The sequence below is a fragment of the Pseudoliparis swirei genome, chromosome 24, assembly GCF_029220125.1.
Source record: "Pseudoliparis swirei isolate HS2019 ecotype Mariana Trench chromosome 24, NWPU_hadal_v1, whole genome shotgun sequence".
NCBI classification, from domain to species: Eukaryota; Metazoa; Chordata; class Actinopteri; order Perciformes; family Liparidae; genus Pseudoliparis; species Pseudoliparis swirei.
The window spans coordinates 11,475,653-11,497,857 of record NC_079411.1 but is presented as its reverse complement, the minus strand read 5'-3'; the positions used below and the strand labels follow the sequence as shown (position 1 = coordinate 11,497,857).

The following is a 22,205-nucleotide window of genomic DNA, read 5'->3' as shown; positions in this document are numbered from 1 at the left end:
ACAACAACAAATAATAAATAACTTTTTTTCGATCCTTATTTAACAAATTTAACCTTCTTCTTCTTCTTCTTCTTCTTCTTCTTCTTCTTCTTCTTCTTCTTCTTCTTCTTCTTCTTCTTCTTCTTCTTCTTCGTCATGCGGGCTGCAGTGAATTGACTTTGACAATTACAATAACGGGATAATTGCAATCTGTCACTCTACATTCCCTGTTAGCGTATCACAAAATAACCAATCCGAGCCAATCACTACACGCGCACACACACACACACACACACACACACACACACACACACACACACACACACACACACACACACACACACACACACACACACACACACACACACACACGTGCGCGCGCGCCCACACACACGCCCCCTGATCTACATAACACACACACCACCCCGCTTTGTAATTATACATGAATTTCACGGTGCGAGGCTTTTAATGCAAATAATATGGATCCCCCCCCTCTCTGACACACACGACCGTGTGTGTGTGTGTGTGTGTGTGTGTTTAGGCGCGCGCGTGTGTATATGTTTAAATCAGGATCAGGTTGCGGACAGACTTTGTTTGACTAACCTCTCAGACGAGTTAATGGGACGGAAGTTATCGGCCACCCAGAGCTGCCCATGCGTTGAATAAAATAAAATAAAATATATATATATAAAGAAAAAGAAGAAGAAAAAGAAAAAGAAAAAGAAGGAGAAGAAGAAGGAGAAGAAGAAGGAGAAGAAGGAGAAGAAGGAGAAGATGGAGACGAAGGAAGAAGAAGAAGGAGAAGAAGGAAGAAGAAGAAGAAGAAGAAGAAGAAGAAGAAGAAGAAGGAGAAGAAGAAGGAGAAGAAGAAGAAGAAGAAGAAGAAGAAGAAGAAGAAGAAGAAGAAGAAGAAGAAGAAGAAGAAGAAGAAGAAGAAGAAGAAGGCGTCAATAAATAAAGACAAAGAAGTCAAACCCACCCGAGCGGGACAAAGACAGACAGATGGAGACGGCAGGGGTAGTATCCTGTGTCCCCGAGTGTGTGTGTGTGTGTGTGTGTTTATGTGTGTGTGTGTGTGTGTGTTTGTGTGTGTTTGTGTGTGTTTGTGTGTGTGTGTGACAGGGACCCCATCAGTGCAGGATCAGAGTGGGGAAATTGGAGGACAATGTCGGGCGGGGGGATAATTTAACTGGATTGTGGAGGCGGGGCGTCCCAGAGGTGCATAATTCACTCGTTCATTAACTGGACCAAACAAGAGCCAATATTAATTAACTCCCCCCCCCACACACACACACACACACACACGAGAAGCGCGCGCGCTTTGTTGTCCGCGTGGCCACAGCAGTTCTCTGGACGGGGGGAGTGATGTCACTCCTCCGGTCCGGTCATTTAGTTTACTGTGGATTTTATAAAAAAAAGTTATGTGTTTCATAATAATCATCAGAAAGTAACTTATCAACATCTTTGAAGTACATTTCAGACTTTTTACTATATATCCGTATATATTCACTTATATCTGTGTATATACCGTATATATACAGATGCACATATATATATGTGTGTATATATATGTATATATACACATATATACCGTATATATAAACATATATACCTATATATGGATATATAGATATATATGTGTATATATATGCATCAAACATGTGGGAGCGTTTCGGTTGTCTCTAAATGGCTCTCAATATGGCGGCTCGTAGCCAACAGTGCTAACAGAGTAACATTTTACATTTATAGTGTAAAACTATATATTTAAAAAAGGAATGAACTGTGTTGGATAGAGATATTAAATGTGTTTCTTAATAGACACGAGAATCATTTTGATATAATATCTGAGAGTGATGAGTGACATCATTCCATCTCAACGTTAAGTGATCATAACAATGTGCATAATGTGTTTATTACCATATCAGATTATCAACTGATTATCACCCGACCTTTAGTCTGGATCCACGACTTCATTATTTTAGCTGATCTTCATAGATTTTCCTAAATTATAGTGAATTCATATCTGCTGACACTTTAGTCCATCAGCACCAAGATAATTACAATAATATATATATATTAATATGGTTCTTGAAAAGGCCCAATCAGTGTACTTTTACTTATTTACTTTGCAGTAGTTGTTGGTTCAGTAAAATAACTTATTACTTCATATAATTACAATAATAACAATACAAAATAGCAACAATAATAATAAAACAACAATAATAATTCAAAATAGCAACAATAATAATAAAAACAACAATAATAATAATATAACTAAAATATTAAGAAATATTTAAAAAAGGACATTCATTCTCATCCACGCTTAATGCTTTATTAAATTAAATTAAATTAATAAAAAACGAAACCTTTCACGCAGCCTGAGACCCCCCCCCTCCCCTCTCCTCCACTAGGGGGCGCTCATCCACCGGCCCTCGCTCCGCTGTCAGGCCCCACTAACTTTGATTACGGTTTAAATTGTCTGAATTTAATGAACGCTGCCTAATTAGGCAGGATAACAGCTTTAATTGATAAGTAATTACCTGCCACAAATTGTTATTAATTCTACGGCTCTTTTTTTTTAGAGTGTACTGAATGTCTCTCTCTCTCTCTCTATCTATCTCTCTCTCCCTGCAACATGTTTGTATTTATGTAAACAAGCAGCAGTAAACAATTAGGCGTATGTTAATCCAGAGGGCGTCGTCGTCATCATCATCATCATCATCATCATCATCACAAGGTGGCGCTGGGTGGACTGAAACCAGTTCACCCACTGGGCGACGTCTCTGAGTGATGTCATCGCTGTAACTTCTACTCCTGCTTTAAGGTCGTGGATCCATAAAGAGGATCATGTTCTGGTTTTAAATAGACGTCTCAGAGTATTATTTAAATACCGTGACAGCCGGGATTAAGCCGGGATTAAGCAGTTTTATTATTGTATGATTATAATCTGCGCACAATGATAAGAATAAACAATAAAGGGAACTTTATATTCACACTTCAGAGAACCTGAAGCTCAGGTGTCGACACGAGTAACGCAGCCGGCTAAACTCTATTGTTTCCACTCAAATAGAAATTATTGACCAACCAGGAGTGAAGAAAAAAAAACATGATTTATGAGATGATTTAATAAGAATAATCTGATCATTAAATCCACCCTCTGAAGGAGGGAGAGTCCTCGAAGCAGCTGCATCGACCAGAGAGACGAGAACCCTTTGCAACGAGGTCAAAGGTCACGACAACGTGTCCCATCTCCAAAAAAACATCAAACGTCTAAAGTGTCTTATTTTAATCTTGTAATGGTGAGTACACGGAACACTCCCTGTAACCATGGGGACGCATTCATCTCTTCCAGGAACAATTATGCACGAATAAACAGATTATTATACCTCGTGGTAAACACGACCGGATCTATCGCTCTCTCTCTCTCCTTAAACCTGATTATTATGGGATGTTCCGGCCCCTCGAGAGAAGGTCAAGAACAAGAAGAAGAAGAAGGAATAGATAAATACTCTTTTGTTTCGAGCGGCATCAGGACTCTCCTCACTTCGGGCCGAGCTGCTCGTTAAAGACATTTAAATGAGCCTCCTAATTAAAACATCTTTTCTCGTTTACAGAGCGGCTTGGAGGGGGGGGGGGGGGGGTAGTTTTGCCTCCTTCCTTCCACTCCTCCTCCTCCTCCATCGTTTTCACTCCCCGGCAGATGGTTCTGTGTGGCTCCAGTATCCAGTGGCCGGATAGGCCCGATCCCTCCGCGCCCATCAGATCTGAGCATTTGTTTTGACCCCCCCCCCTCCCCTCCCTAGAAACACACCATTGCCAGATGATGAAGAGATGAGGAGAACGGCGTATTGATTGCGCACGCTAAAATGTAGATGCAAATTCAGAGGCGGCGCGTGAACAGAGCTGGCATCGCCGTTCCTCAAATGATATCATTACTGTATTTTGAAAATGTTAATTTGCATAGCGGATTTCCCTGTGGGGTAGGGGGGTTAATTAGGTCTGTCTCCATGCAGCCTGTGCCAAGACAGCCAAGGACGGAATGGGAGGGGGGGGGGGATCTGGCTCGCTGATAACAATTAAAAAGTCTTTTGGACTCAAGCATCCAGTACTCTCAGCGTCTTAAACACGGTTTAATAACAAGTGACGAGTTACTTTAATTGAATTGCAATTATGGCTCCAGAGAAAGTTTGATTCTTTGTGTATATATGTTTATACACACACATACACAAATATACGCACACGTACACAAATATACACACACATACGCAAATATACACACAAATACACAAATAAACACACACATACACACATATACACAAATATACACACACATACACAAATATACACACACGTACACAAATATACACACATATACACATATATACACACACATACACAAATATACACACACATACACAAATATACACACATATACACATATATACACACACATACACAAATATACACACACATACACAAATATACACACATATACACATATATACACACACATACACAAATATACACACATATACACACATATACACACGCACTCAAATATACACACATATACACATATATACACACACATACACAAATATACACACACGTACACAAATATACACACACATACACAAATATACACACACGTACACAAATATACACACATGTACACAAATATACACACATATACACATATATACACACACATACACAAATATACACACATATACACATATATACAAACACATACACAAATATACACACATATACACACACATACACAAATATACACACATATACACACGCACTCAAATATACACACATATACATAAATATACACACATATACACATACAGTATATACACACACACTCAAATATACAAACCTCCTGTTCCTCCTCTCCTGGTCCAACAATTAATTCAGATTAGACTCTTAATTATCGACCGCCTCATTAATGACTGACCTCATTCCGACTAGTTAAAAATTAACTTGTACGCAGCGATCGAGTAATTAACTCTCCGCTGCGTCTCCTCGCTTTGCTAATTAAAAAATAAACACGACTTGATTCCTCCTCCCAAGAGGCCGGCCGAGGGTTTATAGAGATTCCTCTGCTCGTGGAAACCTGCGTTGTCTCTGTGTTTGACTCTTTCTTTACAAAAAGAAAAAGAAAGAGTTTCTTCTGAATATCCCGGCGGAGCGTTTCCACGTCCTCCTGGCGGCGAACGCCACTACACTTGAGCGTCGAGACCGTGAAACCCGACGGGACGGGGAGCAGCAGGCCCCGAACACCGGCTCTCTGGTAAGGCCTCAAATAAAAAGCATAATCAAATAAACTCTAACCTAAAATGCTAGAAATTAGAACGATATTTTGGAGTTTGTTTGCTTGTGTGTTGTCGCCCAACCTTTGATGGCTAAACTTAGCTCACAAAGTTGAGGCTCTTTTGAGTAAAGATTAAAAAAACCTAAACTGCTGCACGGCCCATTGGTGCAAAGGGAACTCTGAGGCCCCGTGAGGCCCAGTGAGGCCTCGCTAACATGCCCGACAGTCAGATGATTACAGCTGAGTCAGAGGTTACAGCACAAAAATAAAATAAAACATAGTGAAATGCAATTTATGGGTTTTCGTGTCCACAAATTGTCAGATGTTTTAAAAGTCAATGAGGACCCTTTTTTTGTGGTGGACACAAATGAAATGTCATGTGACAAAGGAACAGGTGACGTCACTTTGGGTGGGCGGGAGGGAAGATTGACGGTTCAGTATTATTTTTGACTTTTTATGTTACTAAACCCAACTCTCCGTAGTTATTTTAAGCCCAACCACGATAATAATGATGACCGAACCCCAAAGTACTTCCAAAGACCGATACCCATGAATACCTATACCCATGAAGACCTATACCCTTGAAGACCGATACCCATGAAGACCGATACCCATGAAGACGGATAAACATGAAGACCGATACCCATGAAGGCTGATACCCACGAAGACCTATACCCTTGAAGACCGATACCCATGAAGACCGATACCCACGAAGACTGATACCCATGAAGACCTATACCCTTGAAGACCGATACCCATGAAGACCGATAAACATGAAGACCGATACCCATGAAGACCGATACCCATGAAGACCTATACCCATGAAGACCGATACCCATGAAGACCGATACCCATGAAGACCGATACCCATGAAGGCTGATACCCACGAAGACCTATACCCATGAAGACCGATACCCATGAAGACCGATACCCACGAAGACTGATACCCATGAAGACCGATAAACATGAAGACCGATACCCATGAAGGCCTATACCCATGAAGACCTATACCCATGAAGACCGATACCCATGAAGACCTATACCCATGAAGACCGATACCCATGAAGACCGATACCCATGAAGACCTATACCCATGAAGACCGATACCCATGAAGACCGATACCCATGAAGACCGATACCCATGAAGACCGATACCCATGAAGACCTATACCCATGAAGACCTATACCCATGAAGACCGATACCCACGAAGACCTATACCCATGAAGGCCGATACCCATGAAGACCGATAAACATGAAGACCTTTACCCATGAAGACCGATACCCATGAAGACCTATACCCATGAAGACCTATACCCATGAAGACCGATACCCATGAAGACCGATACCCATGAAGACCTATACCCATGAAGACCGATACCCACGAAGACCGATACCCATGAAGACCGATACCCATGAAGACCGATACCCATGAAGACCTATACCCATGAAGACCTATACCCATGAAGACCGATACCCATGAAGACCTATACCCATGAAGACCGATACCCACGAAGACCGATACCCACAAAGACCTTTACCCATGAAGACCTTTACCCATGAAGACCTATACCCATGAAGACCGATACCCACGAAGACCGATACCCATGAAGACCTTTACCCATGAAGACCTATACCCATAAAGACCTTTACCCATGAAGACCGATACCCATGAAGACCTTTACCCATGAAGACCGATACCCATGAAGACCGATAGACGACACTCTAACCAGGAGCGCCCCCCTAGAGGTGGTTTTAATATGCGCTGTTGTTGTTGTTGTTGTTGCATTACTCTGAGCCGAAGTGAACAACCTATGCTGTGACAGACGACAGGCTGGTGTGTGTGTGTGTGTGTGTGTTGTCTGCACAGAGAGATGAGAGGAAGGCTGCAGGCCGGCGGCTCGTCATCTTATTATCAAATTAATTATAGGGAACATCTGACAATGTCACTCGTGCCCGACGAGAAAAGGAGGAGGAGGACGGAAGAAAAGAGAATTTAAATGTTGGCGGGTCTCTCAGGACCTCGTGTCAAGGGCTGCTTTTCATCGAGCGCTGCATGCGTTTGGCTCGCAAAGAGTGTGTGTGTGGGGGGAGAGCTTTTATGAGCAAATGACAAGAAGGCGTTGTTGGATTTTGATGTTCAAATATGGCAGCAGTAGAATAAATACACATCAGAAAGAGCTCGGGCCAAGGAATAAAAAGAGAATGGAGAGAGAGAGAGAGAGGAGGGGGACATCAAAAGCCTCTCAAGCCCTTAAAAGTGTGTGTGTTGGGGGGGGGGGGGGGGGGCATTAAAGAGTCCATTTAAAAAACCAGACATTGAAATGCAGAAAAGAGCCCGCTCGCTGGCGGACTCGGGGTCAAGTAACGGAGGGGATTATATGGTTCTTCATAGTAATATTAATTAAACAATTTACATGCTAATAAGGTAACAATTATCGGAGCCTCTGGTGAAAAGATTCAGGTTATTACAACACGCCAATCCCAGGGCCACGGGTCACCGGCAGAACAGCGCGGGGAAAAAATCTCCACTCAAATTAACATTCTGTCAGCCCCAGAAATTGGATAAATAAAGTCGAATTAATTCACAGTAATGGAAGAGGGGAGGGGGGGAGGAGGGGGGGGATGGGGAGGCACTTATTCAACCAGCTCTGATTACCATTCAGTATTCACCAGCACGCGGGTGGCTTTCTGTCAAGAAATTTAACACAAAATGAAGCAGTCACCGCCTCGGGCCAGATTTGCCCCCCGCGACACCGCTTACAATTTATATGTATAATCTCGCCCCCCCCCCCCCCCTTCCCTCCTTCCCTCCCTCCTTTCCTTCTCTCCTTCTCTCACCCTCTCCTCCCCAAAAGATGTCCACCTGGACACCCGGTTGCTACATTTCCAAACCTTTCAGTTTCACAAAACAATTCTTTAAATCTGTGCTCATTGTATAAAATAAAAGGCGTGACTTATTCTGGAAGAAGAAGAGACTTCATTTCCACTTTTGTCGTTTTATGGCATCATAAATTATTCGCGGTCTGACTTTTGGGGATTCCCCGCTTCGCCTTCCGTGAGGTTTTTGGAGTGAAACGCCTCGACAGCTATTGGACTGGATGGTCATGAAATTTGCGTCCTGTCTGGTTGTATAGAAGTCTATGCTTCATGTGTTAAAGCTGCATTATATCTCCTGACCACCAGGGGGCGACTCCTCTAGTTGTATATAAGTCTATGGTTCATGTGTTAAAGCTGCATTCTCTCTCCTGACCACCAGGGGGCTCCTCTGGTTGTATAGAAGTCTATATAATGACTCTACTTCTCTCTTGATGTATTCCCTCAGTAAACATTGTAAACATGAGTTTATGTCTCAGTCTCTAGTTTCAAGTCTTCTTCTCTACAGCATGATGTCATCATTTAGTACTTTATGGTCATTTAGAGTGAAATATTACACAGCAATCATCACTGTATTATATGATAATACTAACAAAAACAAGATGTTTATTTCAAATAGTTTCTTTAATGTATGTATTGTTTTTTATTGTGAAATAAGATTATAATGTGTTTAATTTTTAAAACATTTTGTTATAGGTATTTTTCTGGGCACCTGAAACTAAGTTTTAAAGTTCATGTTGGCCTCAGAAACATAATGGACAAATTAATCTCAACTGCAGGTGGAGCTGTCCATCATGTCACAAGATACATTTATTGTCCTTTTTAATATATATATATATACAATTTTTTTAAAGCACTTTAATATCAATATTAGGCTAATTAAAGCTAAAAGCATAAGCCTCAGTTTGCCTTTTTTATATGCAAAAAAAAAGCACTTGCAAAGGATTAAACCCCAAACAATACACCACACAAACAACAACAACAACACGCTTCGTCCTGTAACGACACAGTGGCCGCCGAGTGGAGCTGCACGTGCACGATATTGGATTCTTGGAAACACCAAATCATGTCGGCTACAACTAAACATCGGTGTAAGTTGCTCAGGTGAAACATCGAGATAATGATGCGGAGTGTGTGTGTGCGCGTGTGTGTGTGTGCGTGTGTGTGTGTGTGGTGGGGGTGTCTCGGAGATGGAGAGAGGCTTGTAGTTTAAAATGCAATGTGACAGCTCACGGAAAGGGGGGGGGGGGGTAAAGGCGCTGTTATTGGATCAATCTGGCCCTGAATGCCCCCTTTAAACACTTACACACACACGCGCGCGCGTGGGCACGCACACAGGGAATGCAAAGGCGCGCGCACACGAGTGAGAAGAGACGAAGGCGAGGAGAAAGGAGAAAGGACTCATTGCTTCCTAAAGTTAGACTAAAACGTGTTTTCTCGTGATAAATATACATGTCGTGTTTCGTGAGGCTTTAATGGAGTCTGCCTGTCAGTCACGTGACTGTTTCCACGCGCTCGCGCTCATTGTTTTGACAGCGCTGAATTAAAGGGCCGCGCCAGGTGTAATTAGCGATCGATCCGCTAAAGTAAAAAAGAAAAAAACGCTCTCTCTCTCTCTCTCTCTTTCTTTCTCTCTCTCTCTCTCTCTCTCTCTCTGTTTTTCCTCGCGCTCATGCCTTCCCTTTTTACACCATTAACCGCGTCTCTGACGTCACGGGGCGATTAACGTCCCCCATTGGTCCCCGCGTGCAGACGCGAGGAGCCCTAATGAGCTGGCTCACGCGCAGCACGCGCAGGTTTCGACATCTCGGCCGGAGCGTAAAACGTGAAGCCTCGCGCAGCCCCGGTGTCCGCCGCCGCTCCGCCGCCGCTCCGCCACACACCGGGAGACGGGGTCCGTCCGAGCCTGCAGGGTCTCCCCCCTTTCTTCTCCCCGTCCTCCGCCTCTCGCGCACGCTGCTGCCTCTTCCTCCTCCTCCTCCTCTACCTCTCCTCTGACTTTTTTCGGTTTTTTTTGGTATCCCCCCTCCGCCCGCGTGCATGTCCGGTCACACCGCCTCCCTCCGCATCTTCACTTCGGCCCCGCCGCAGCCCGGGCGAGCATGGACAGCCGGGTCCTCGAGCATCCTCACGCCCAGTTCGCGGGCTCCTTGGGCGGCTTGGTGGGCTTCCCGTACGGGCTCGGCCCCCATCACCACCACCACCACCACCACCTCTACGAGCTCGCCAACGGGCACCAGCTGCAGTCCGCGGCCGCCGCCGCCGCCGCCGCCTCCCCCTTCTCCATAGACGGATTACTTAACAGCTCGTGCTCGGCCTCGGTGGTCAACCCGCTGCTGTCGCCCGACAGCCAGCAGTTCAAACTCTCAGGTAGGCCAGGTGCTGCCCGGTGCTGCGCGCGCTGGAGACACCGCGACCGGGACCTTACACCGGGGAGAGCGACGCGTGCATGTGGCATGTATTGTCAAAATAAAAGACGTGTAGGATAAATAAAATACATACAAAACTCACTAGACATAACGAGAAAGTTAGTCTGCGGAGAAAAATGTGTCGCTTAAAAGTTGTGGAGTTTGTTAAATAAAAAAAATAAAAAATAAAAAGTTCAGATTTAAGCTTATTTTAATAATATAAACAATGGCATTAGAGGTTAAAATAAAGGACACTAATTTATCATTAATCTCGATGAGTGTGATATTGGCATTTTTTTATTAAGGTATTTTGCGATTTTTGGAAATATATTCAAAATCTCAAAAATAGCATTAAAGTGTGTTTCTGTCTAAATTGTGACGTCACCTCAGAGTTCAGCGGCGTGTTTAAACAAAGGGGTGACAGGTCACACTGAACTTTACACGAAACTGATGCTTACCAGCAAAACCCTGTGATGACAGTCCCCTCTCTCTCCTCTCTCTCTCACTCACACATACAACACACACACACACACACAAACACACACACGCACACACACTCACACACGTCGGACCACTGCAGATTTGGGGGACCCGGATAAGGACGGTCCCGGTTGTAAGAGGAGACGCACGCGGACGAATTTCACCGGGTGGCAGCTGGAGGAGCTCGAGAAGGCGTTCAACGAGAGCCACTACCCGGATGTGTTCATGCGCGAGGCGCTCGCGCTCCGGCTCGACCTGGTGGAGTCCAGGGTTCAGGTAAAGACACGAGAACCGGATCGTTGCTCCATGTTTGGTCGAGCGGAGGGGAAAACTGATAAAACTGATAGTTTTCCAGTCACTGTTAGGATTATTAGTATTTCTTCTTCAAGAAAAAGTAAATCGTTATTCGAAATCTGCAAAAACTGGATTAGAAATAGACGTCAGCTGGCGGTGTGTTTGATGAAGGCCTATAGTGCACGCGCAGATAGCTATTTGTCAATTATCAAAGCATCAATAAAGGGTCTTTTGAATTATGCATGGAGGCAACCTATTGATTTATGGGTTAATAAAAAGCTATTTACTGAGCAAACCGAGGGGGGAAGTGGTAATTAGTATTCTGCCTTTAAACATTCAGGGACACCAAATTATATAGCTTAATATCTGATTAATCATATGTATTTTTAATTGGACCCTTATACCATTAGTTAGACGTTTAGGTGGTTAATTTTAAGGTTTAAGATAATTCAATAAATCCATTATTTCCTTTTCTTAAATATTATTACTGTTACTAACATTATCATTACTATTATTTATTTTTTAAATATTTTTTGATATTAACAAATTACACAAAGCAAAAGTAAGTTCAATATTTAAAGATTAGCCTGTGCTATATTGTTGTGGTTTAGCAACACAATGTACAGATAATACAATTAATAATAATAGTAAAACGAATATTATTAATCTATATTATTATTAAATTATTAATATATATAATTAATACATTATTAATAGCAATATTTGTCTAAAAAGCTGGAAAATAATAATTAAGCAAAATTCAAGACCTTATGATGATTCGTGTTTGTTAAAAATCTAATTTTATTAAAGATGAGGTGACCATCTTTCACATTCACATTTCACATTTATATTTAATCTGTTAATAATAGCCTTATAATAATAATAATACTGGTGATTATAAAAACACAATAAACACATAAAGGTGTAGTATACCCTTGTATTTACTTGGCATGTATCCACGTCTGATATTCTGTGTAATTTAAGATATATATATTTATATATTTTCTAAATGAATATATACAATTCACAGTGAAATAAACCGCGGGCCGGAAGCAGCTCGGCTGCGTGTCGTTTTGGGGGATTTCGCTCCTAAAACTCAGATTACTGTCGGCGGAGCAGCTCAGAGCTTCATCGGTGGAATAAATAAATATAAACGATATAACCGACATCAACTATTCTCAAGGAGCGCCATCGTCGCGCGTGCACGTCGGTGTCCCCTCGGTTACGCCACGTCCGCGCGGATCTTTTCCTTCCGCGCGCGCGGTGTGAACTACAAACCGTTATCAGCGCCGAACACGCGGCCTCGAGCTCGCGCGCACGCGCAGCGAGGGGCTCCCGGGGCGCGTGGAGAACCGGAGGGGGGGGGGGGAAGGGGGCGTCGAGAGCCCGCGCGTGAGCCGGGAGAGGCCCCGGTGTGAGGGGGACTATATGCAGGCGGCGGATGTGGCCGATTTCGCACAGTCCGGTGCAATTAGGTGTAATTGGCGGAGTTATACCATCAAGTCGCTGGTAATTAAGAGCTGCACATCTGCTGGTCTGCTGGTCCACAGCCCAACCAGCAGAGCCCCATCTCTCTCTCTTCTCTCTCTCTTCTCTCTCTTCTCTCTCTCTCTCTCTCTCTTCTCTCTCTCTCTCTCTCTCTCTCTCTCTCTCTTCTCTCTCTTTTCTCTCTCTTCTCTCTCTCTTTTCTCTCTCTTTTCTCTCTCTCCTCTCTCTCTTTTCTCTCTTCTCTGTCTTTTCTCTCTCTCGTCTCCGGCTTTCGTGGATTTTGTTTAGCTTTCTCGTCAATCTGGTTTTGTCCTTAAATCATCTGATAACCGCTCTGACAATGACGTCTCACCACCGCTGCGTGGCAGGTGTGAGGTCACACACACACACACACACGCATACGCACACACACACACACACACACGCATACGCAGACGCACACACACACACACGCATACGCACACACGCCATAAGTGACGTTCTGTGTGCCGCCATGTACACTTTGCTGGATGAATTATTATAGGACGGTTTAGTCCAATAAAATAAGCCCAAACACACAGAAGTCTGGCCTCGTAAACGACCCCGGACGACCCGCGTGGGACCGACCGCTCGGCCTCCGCCGGCAGAGAGAACATCTTAGTGAATATTTGAGTGTCCATAAAGTGTTTGTTGCCGGGTTATTGGACTGCGTTGCATCAGATCGCGGACGGCGAGGCGTTCGCGGTTTAAATAAGCGCCGTGGTCCTCGTCGGCCCGACGAGGCGGTCGGGTTTGTTGTTGATTCCCTTCAGGATTGTTTGGGTTGTCACTTTGCTTTGAAAGATATTTCATTGAGAGGAATACAGAAAAACACAATAAGAAAGCAGAAAATCACCAAACAAAGCAAACGTCGGCCATTTTTTAAATGACTCGGCGGATTATTTGCTTGTTGACATTAAATCACGAATCAAATAATCCACCGAGGGACTGATCTCAGGACGACAGCAAAACACAAACGACTGAACCAGAAATAAAGTGTTTTGATCGAAGCTGGAAGGAAACGTACCGTAGTGTGTGTTTCATGTGTGTGTGTGTGTGTTTCATGTGTGTGTGTGTTTCATGTGTGTGTGTGTGTGTTTCATGTGTGTGTGTTTCATGTGTGTGTGTGTTTCATGTGTGTGTGTGTTTCATGTGTGTGTGTGTGTGTTTCATGTGTGTGTGTGTGTGTGTGTTTCATGTGTGTGTGTGTGTGTTTCATGTGTGTGTGTGTGTTTCATGTGTGTGTGTGTGTGTTTCATGTGTGTGTGTGTGTTTCATGTGTGTGTGTGTGTTTCATGTGTGTGTGTGTGTGTGTGTGTGTGTGTGTGTGTGTGTGTGTTTCATGTGTGTGTGTGTGTTTCATGTGTGTGTGTGTGTGTTTCATGTGTGTGTTTCATGTGTGTGTGTTTCTTGTGTGTGTGTGTGTGTGTTTCATGTGTGTGTGTTTCCTGTGTGTGTGTGTTTCATGTGTGTGTTTTTGTGTTTCATGTGTGTGTGTGTGTGTTTCTTGTGTGTGTTTCCTGTGTGTGTGTTTCATGTGTGTGTTTTTCTGTTTCATGTGTGTGTGTGTTTCCTGTGTGTGTGTGTGTGTGTGTTTCATGTGTGTGTTTCATGTGTGTGTTTCATGTGTGTGTGTTTCATGTGTGTGTGTGTGTGTGTGTTTCATGTGTGTGTGTGTGTGTTTCATGTGTGTGTGTTTCATGTGTGTGTCCCACAGGTTTGGTTCCAGAACCGGCGCGCCAAGTGGAGAAAGAAGGAGAACACAAAGAAAGGCCCGGGCCGGCCGGCCCACAACTCCCACCCGACCACGTGCAGCGGCGAGCCGATGGACCGCGAGGAGATCTCCCGGCGCGACGAGGAGCGCCAAGAGAAGAAGAAACGGAAGCAGGAGCGGAAACTCCTGAAGTCGCAGAACAAGCTGCTGGCCGGCGGCGACAGCTTCCACACGCCGGGCGGCTCCGACAGCGACAGCGGCGTCTCGCAGTTCACCGACAGCGAGCAGCCGCCGGCGAGCGGCGGCGGCCGCATCGAGCTGCCGGCGACGCCGCCCGCCGCGGGCCGCCGGACCGACTCGGAGCGGACGCCGCTCGACTACGGCGTCCTGCGGCACGACCAAAGAGCGGCGGGGGAACCGGAGCGGCTCTCCTCCTCGCCGGGCAGCACGCACAGCTGCAGCCCCGGGGGCCCGAGGGCCGCCGCCGCCGCCGCGCAGAAACGCAACCCGTTCAGCGTGGAGAGCCTCCTGGCGGACGCCGCGCCGCGGAGGAAACTCCCGCCGGACTTCCCGCCGCTGGCCGGTCAGAGGACGCTGGTGGGCAAAGGCCACTTCCTGTTTTACCCCATCACCCACCAGCCGCTGGGCTTCCTGGTGCCCCAGGCGACCCTGAAGGGTCAGGACGGCGGCGTCCACGGCCGGCCAGGCCAGAGATGCGTGTCGGCGGGCGCCGGGAGCCCCGACCTCCTCGGGTACGGGCCCCCGCCGTCGGGCCCGGCGGAGCGCCGCCGCGGTCACACGAGCAATATGGAGGGCGGAGACACGGACGCGGAGGAGCGCGGCGTTGGCGTCGCGCTCCCCGGGTCTCCCCCGCCGAACGACACCAGCGACCACGGCAGTTTGAAAGTTCGGTCGGAGGCCGGCGAGCCGACCGCCGAGGGGGCGGCGGCGGCGGCGGCGTGCGCCTCGAGAGGCGAGCGAGCGTCTCCGGACCCCCGCGAGGGTTTGGAGGCAAACACAGACGGTCACGAAACCCCCGACACAGATGGCGAGGACGTGGATATGGACTAACACACACACACACACACACACACACACACACACACACACACACACACACACGCTCACAAACATTCCCAAAAGCTTTTCGCTGAGACACTCGAGAGAGGAAAGAGAAACATATCAGGAATCGGGAGACTTTTAATTCTCATCTATTTTCTAATCATATACGTGTGATCAATCCAGATGCCCCCCCCCCCCCCTCACATCCAGGCTTCACGCCAACAGAAGCAGGTTCTCTCTCTCCTCACAACAACAACAACAACAACGAGAGAAGCTCGGTCGCCGTTACAACGAAGATCCTCAGATATTGTATAAAAATGGAGAAAATGATATTTATATGTGAAAATTTTTGATAAATAAAGTTATTGTTTAAATTGAATCACACGTCTTTCTAGAGGCCCTGTTGAGGGAAGGAGGGGGGGTGGGGGGGTGGGGGGGTAGAACCGTGGATCATGGCGGGCTGGAGGTTTTTGTGTGTGTGTTACAGCAGATAAAATCCCCCTTTCCTGGGGGGGGGGGCTCAGTCCGTCCGTCTGGCTGTTTGTATTTATTGCTTTAACAAATTTATTCATTTGAAAGGCCGAGCTGGAATGAGGTTAGTGGCCGCGGGCTGCAGGACCTCGCGCCTCCTGCTGAGTTTTGATATGAAAGTAATTATTTTCCCACTGGCTGCCGAGGGGTCTGGAGGCAGTTTTCTTTCTTTTCTTTCTTTCCTTCTTCTTCTTTTTCTTCTTCCTCCTCCTTTCAGCCCAAAGGGTTATTAGACATTACCGATTTCCAGTGATACGGAATCACATAAACTTCCTACAATAATAGAATTAGCATGAAAGGCAGGGGTGTCAAATTGAAATGGGAAAATAATAGCCCGCGCGCCAGCTGCACGCACGCACACGTGTGTGTGTGTGTGTGTGTGTGTGTGTGTGTGTGTGTGTGTGTGTGTGTGTGTGTGTGTGTGTGTGTGTGTGTGTGTGTGTGTGTGTGTGTGTGTGTGTGTGTGTGTGTGTGTGTGTGTGTGTGTGTGTAAGCGGGCGCGTGTGTGCGCATATAGTCTATTGAGCGCGAGGGATGAGGAGGAGGAGGAGGAGGAGGAGATGGCGCTAGATTCGTGGGGCGGAATCTCCGCGAGCGGCTCGGCTGTCTGCGGCCTCGTGTCGCCGCTATATTAAGATGGATGCTCGATGATATCCCTCATTGTTCTGTCGCTTATATTGATGTCGCGGCGTTATCGCCCTATTGATCATGTGTCGCGCATAATAGGACAGGCGCGCGCGCGCTGGCCCCGCCTTCGCCTTTTCTTCTTCTACTTCTTCTTTTTTGTGTGGGTACAAAAGCGCCGGGGCCCCTCGTCATTTGTTCTAATAGGACTGCGAGTCCCTGGAGGGGGAGACAGATAAAGATATAGGAGGAGGAGAAAAGGGAGCGGGGGGGGGGGGGGGGGGGGAGGTGTCAGGCTTGGATTAATATATTTTTTACCAATTGTTGGCTGAGATAATAATAAAAAAAAGTAAAAGTATAAGAAAGTGAAGAATGGATGAATGAAAAGATGTTTTGGGACGGAAGAGAAGCGGAGTCAGGTGTGTGTGTGTTTGTGTGCGTGTGTGTGTGTGCGCGCGCACCCGTTTGGTGTGTTTTCATATAGCTTATGAAGTTGTAAACGCCAACCCGATTCCCTGCATGGGAACTGGAATAAATCCCAATTATTAAAAAGCATTCATTCTGGCGCGCGCGCGCGCGTGCACCCACATGGAGCCGCCACGCTGACAGGCCCGGGATAAACATCCCGGATCCCTCCCGGTCACCGCGACTTTATTTGCAAAATAATAAATTGTAGGAGGATCCGATGGGGACGGAGAGAGAGAGAGAGAGAGAGAGGGAGAGGGAGAGGGAGAGAGAGAGAGAGAGAGAGAGAGAGAGAGAGAGAGAGAGAGACCGACCCTTAAAATGAGTTTCCGTGCCCGAGTCGCTTTAATAATATTTACATAATTTTCGCTCATATGTGACTTTGCTATTTGCGCTGTAGGAAGCAAGAGGGGGGGGGGGGGGGGGGCTGACAGGGAAATAATTAGACAAGAGGACGAGGAGGAGAGAGAGAGAGAGAGAGTGAAGAACAGCAGGAGGAGGAGGAGGATGGGTTAAGACCGGAGCTCAACACTAAATTCCCAGACAGCTAAAATCAATGAAAGTAATAACCCTATTATTTAATTCATAAGGACATTATTTCCCCACAAGGCCTCGGGAAACATCCCCTTCGACCGAAACAATCACATTAAATCGTTCATTCCGCGTGCGCGGTGTGTGAAATTTCTACTTTTATTCTTTTCTTTTTTGGGGGTGGGGGGGGGGGGGGATAAGGAGGAGGGGGGGGGGGCGGTTCTATTATAATCGTTTGGCTTCGAGAGTGTGATTAATTAAAAATAATATAGGTCTGATCTCCCTCTTCACGCGAGAGGCCTTTTATGGCGTGTTTGTGCTGCGCGTGCGCGTGCGCGGGCACAGCGAGCCCCATAAAAATGCGCCTTTGTTGGAGATTAAAGGCCCTCAAAATAATGAAATAAGTGAAGTGGAAAAAAGAGGCTTATGTTTTTTTTAAAACTTTGGACATTTGACCTCCGCGGGCCTCCGTCCTGCATGACGTCATCGCGACTGGACCTGTGGATGTCATTTAATTAATCAAAGGCCTCACAATCAGGCACGTGCCGTAAGTAAATATGACCTTTAAAGTATATAGTACAACAGATTGTGGACTCAGAGAAGCAGCTTTGCTTTGGTTCACAGCGTCGATGCTTTTTGACTTTGTTTTGGTTAAAAAACATGTCACGTGTTCTTTTATTGTCAATTTTGGGAAGAAGAAGCCTGTTTGTCTAAATCTATGATGCAGAAACATCATCGGATTATAACTAGAACTACTCCATCGATACATCTATAGGGCTGAGAGAGAGAGAGAGAGAGAGAGATATGGCACGAGCGCAAACGACCAATCGATCAAGCCGAGCCCCGGGACCGGACAGGCCCTCCCGCTGTGCCCGCGCCGCTCGTGCATCACACTTTATGAATTCAATTTCAAAAAACCGGGAGAAAATTTTCAATTTGAGCGCGCGATCATTACGGCGTGTGTGTGGGGAGGGGGAGGGGGGAGTAGGAGGAGGAGGAGGGATGAGGGGGGGGGCGTAAATTGTTTTTGCTCTATTATGCATTCGGACGCCATCATTTTTCTTTCTAATTACCCAGGTGTCAGCGCGGCCTGTCACCCGGGCGCTGATTTTCAATTTAACTGATCATCATACATTCATTTTCCCATTTGATAAATCTGCTATCTGGACGCGCGCGCCATGCCCGGAATATTAAGCGCGGCGCCGGGGCGCGGTAATGGGGGGATGTGTATGCGGCGATGAGCGCGGATCAGCCGGCTAATTTAGCACCTTCCACATCCCCCCCCCATCCTCCATTTCCAATTCTCAAGAGGCGGAGAGAGAGAGTCCAATGGCTTATAACCTCCAAGAGTGGAACAAGAAGAAGAAGAAGAAGAAGAAGAAGGAACCCCGAGGTCAGCCATGGAGCCAGAGAAGAAGAAGAACAAGTCCTCCAATCTCTCGCGGGTTAGAAGCGGGATTAATTAACGCTAATTGAGTTCTTCAATACGTGTTGTTTTTATTTAATAGAAACACATTTGCACAATTAATTATCGACGTAATTTCAAGAACCTATTACTAAACCCTCCTCCTCCTCCTCCTCCCTGACTCTCCATCACCTCCTCTCGCTCCGACACAGAGTAAATTAGCAGTTTTTGTCGTCACGTGTCGGCCTCTTTGATCTGGAAGGGCCTGCAGCCTCCTGCGCGAGACTATTTGATTTATTAAGAGCTTTATTGGCCTAATAAACTCTTATTCAGTCGTAATATTTAAAAAAAACATATAATAAGACAACTTAAGGTGCACCTGCACAATAAAGCACTTTGGAGTCAATGTAAGCAAATGTAAATAATGTAAGTTATTAATGTTCATCATTCACTGATGAAGACCATGAGATGAGGATTAAAGAAACTCCAAAGGGTTCAGGTTAAACAAAAATTAGTATTGTTTATTTCCATGGTCAAGAATGAAATATGATGATTTAACAAAAACTGAAGCCGCCTCCCCCAATTAATATTCATTTAAAATCACTTAAAACAATCTTGAATACTTCTAATGAACTCTAATAAGTTGTGAGAGGATCTATTCTAGAATATGTGTGTGTACATTTATTTTAAAGGGCCTCTGGTTAGTGATTTTAGATGAATATGAATTGGGGGAGGCGGCTTCAATTTTTGTTAAATCATCATATTTCATTCTTGACCGTGGAAATAAATAATAATAATATATATATTTATTTTCACCTTAATCTTTTGGAGTATTCTTTCACTAACCAGAGGCCCTTTCAAATAAATGTACACATATTTTAAATACTCTCACAACTAATTAGAGTTAATTAGAAGTATATTCCGGACTTTTAAAGTTATATATACTTTAATATCCTGTTCTGTGGGTTCTTTTGGAAACTCTCTAACAGCCTAAAAAAACACTGTGTACTTCATGACTTTCCCCAATTCTATAAAAGCAGATGCTTTAAGAGGGACTCCTGAGGAAACGTCTCGTTGCTTCAGTTTCGGGCGTCTCGCTGTAAAACCCATGCTGAAATGTTTTCATAAGCTCTGTGATTTGGTTTTGATTGTATTTTTACACTCTCCCCAAATCCCAAATAAGTCTATTTGGATTTCTGTTATTGGAGTTTTACACCAGCTGAACAGGGAGCTGCATCTCTCTGGAAAAAAAGAGTAATCAAGCAATAACGTCTGTGATTAAAAGATTTTTTAGTGAACAAAAAGTGAATAATATTCTATATTTGCTCATAAAAACATGAAATCTCTCCTTTTATTTGTTGCATGTCGTCTCCCGTATTGAATGCACATGCGGAGCAAAGGAAGGTCAGAATATAAGTAAATATCTTTAATTTAGCTGTAATATTATGACCATTATTATTTTCATATACTTGCAGCTTTGCAACCTCAAACAATAATGAAGTAAAAATCAAACACAGGGGTGTTTTCTTTTTGTGCACTTAATAGTTTTTTTTCTTCCTCTTTCTTTTCAATATCTTGAAAACCCCCTTTGGGGTTATAGATGCTGACTGAGACTCACACATCCCAATAAGCCCACCTTGTTTAAATGCCAATAAGTACAGTCAGTGTGTGTGCACGTGTGTGTGTGTCTGTGTGTGTGTGTGTAATGAACGTTTATGGGCACAAAGCAGCTTTGGTTTTGTCGTGTTCTTTGTTTCATTAGCCCGGTGGTTGTAATAAATGCCAGCGAGCCAACGGGATAGATTTTAATTAAGTCAGTGAGAGATGAGTGGAGTGACACAGAAAGCGAGAGGCCGGGGCGTGGGAGGGGGGGGGGGGATGCATGGAGAGGGGGGAGGGGGGGACAGCTTTTTCAATAAATCGGTACGCTCAGGGGTTAGTCGGTGATTTCCTCAGCAAAGTGTTGGGGGCCGAGCAGGAACTCGCAGTAATTTGGTTGATAAATCAGCGGCGTTAGGGGCGCGCAGCTCGCCCGCTGCAGCGGTTGGTTCTGCGCTGTGATTTATGTGTTACCCGGGGGTCGTACACAAGCCCGTGACAGTCCGGGATGAATTAACCAGGAGCTCCGCGCGCTCCTAATGAGCGGGTATTATTTCGCTCACACCCCCTTCCTTTATAATAAAAAAAACTAAAAAAAACTGTGTGAAGAACGAGCTGGGCACACACACACACACACACACACACACACACACACACACACACACACACACACACACACACAACCCCACATCCCCCCTCCGCTGTGCCATCCCTGAGGTGTCGCATTGATTCAGCATCAGAGAGTTACAAAAACACACACACACACACACACACACACACACACACACACACACACACACACACACACACACACACACACACACACACACACACACACACACAGTGTGTTATTTATCTCCAGTGTATGAGACAAATTGTTCAATAGAGGTCTGGCACCGACTGGTTGGGGTTCACCGGAGCGTAGAAGTGACAGACACACGTCCGGAAAACCAAAGATTCAACAATTTCATCACGTATTGATCATCAATACTAACAGAGCATAAAAAAAAAAAAACATATATATTGCTCCACGCACAGAACAGGACACAGTAATGGAGGATGAGTTAAGATCCGAGAGTGGAGTAGCACTGAAGGAACCCTCAGTCTGAAACAGAAAGACTCAAGTCATCAGCATGAAGGCGAATCAACAACCCGGAAAAGGAAAAGCACTCCCCTGCATGCAAATATTTAGGATTAAACTATTCATACAGCGATGTGAATGTGCAGGAGTTGCAACACAACGTTGAATATTTCAAGGCTAGCAGGAGACCGACTATTCCGGGACACGTTGACCCGGAGCGCCGCCCGACACTCGGAGATGAACCGTTGTGTATTTCTCGGCTGCTGTAAGCTTTATTTTATTGAGTTTGGTTTTTTTGCGAAACGCTCCAAGTGAATGTTTTGGTTCC

At 45.3% G+C, this 22,205-nt stretch overlaps 1 protein-coding gene across 1 annotated transcript; it reads left to right on the top strand.

Annotated features, from left to right (window-relative positions):
- The first annotated feature begins 10,279 nt into the window (after nucleotides 1-10,279).
- Nucleotides 10,280-15,650, top strand: LOC130189836 (homeobox protein unc-4 homolog). Its single transcript, XM_056408789.1, has 3 exons — nucleotides 10,280-10,547; nucleotides 11,166-11,341; nucleotides 14,583-15,650. The coding sequence occupies exons 1-3, from the start codon at nucleotides 10,280-10,282 to the stop codon at nucleotides 15,648-15,650; spliced, it is 1,512 nt and encodes a 503-aa protein (XP_056264764.1).
- Nucleotides 15,651-22,205: the final 6,555 nt, after the last annotated feature.

Excerpts from the sequence above, each read along its gene's own strand:
- LOC130189836 (XM_056408789.1), top strand. The coding sequence starts at position 10,280 with ATGGACAGCCGGGTCCTCGAGCATCCTCACGCCCAGTTCGCGGGCTCC. Across the intron at positions 10,548-11,165 it reads CCAGCAGTTCAAACTCTCAG|ATTTGGGGGACCCGGATAAG; the intron begins GTAGGCCAGGTG and ends GGACCACTGCAG. Across the intron at positions 11,342-14,582 it reads TGGTGGAGTCCAGGGTTCAG|GTTTGGTTCCAGAACCGGCG; the intron begins GTAAAGACACGA and ends TGTGTCCCACAG.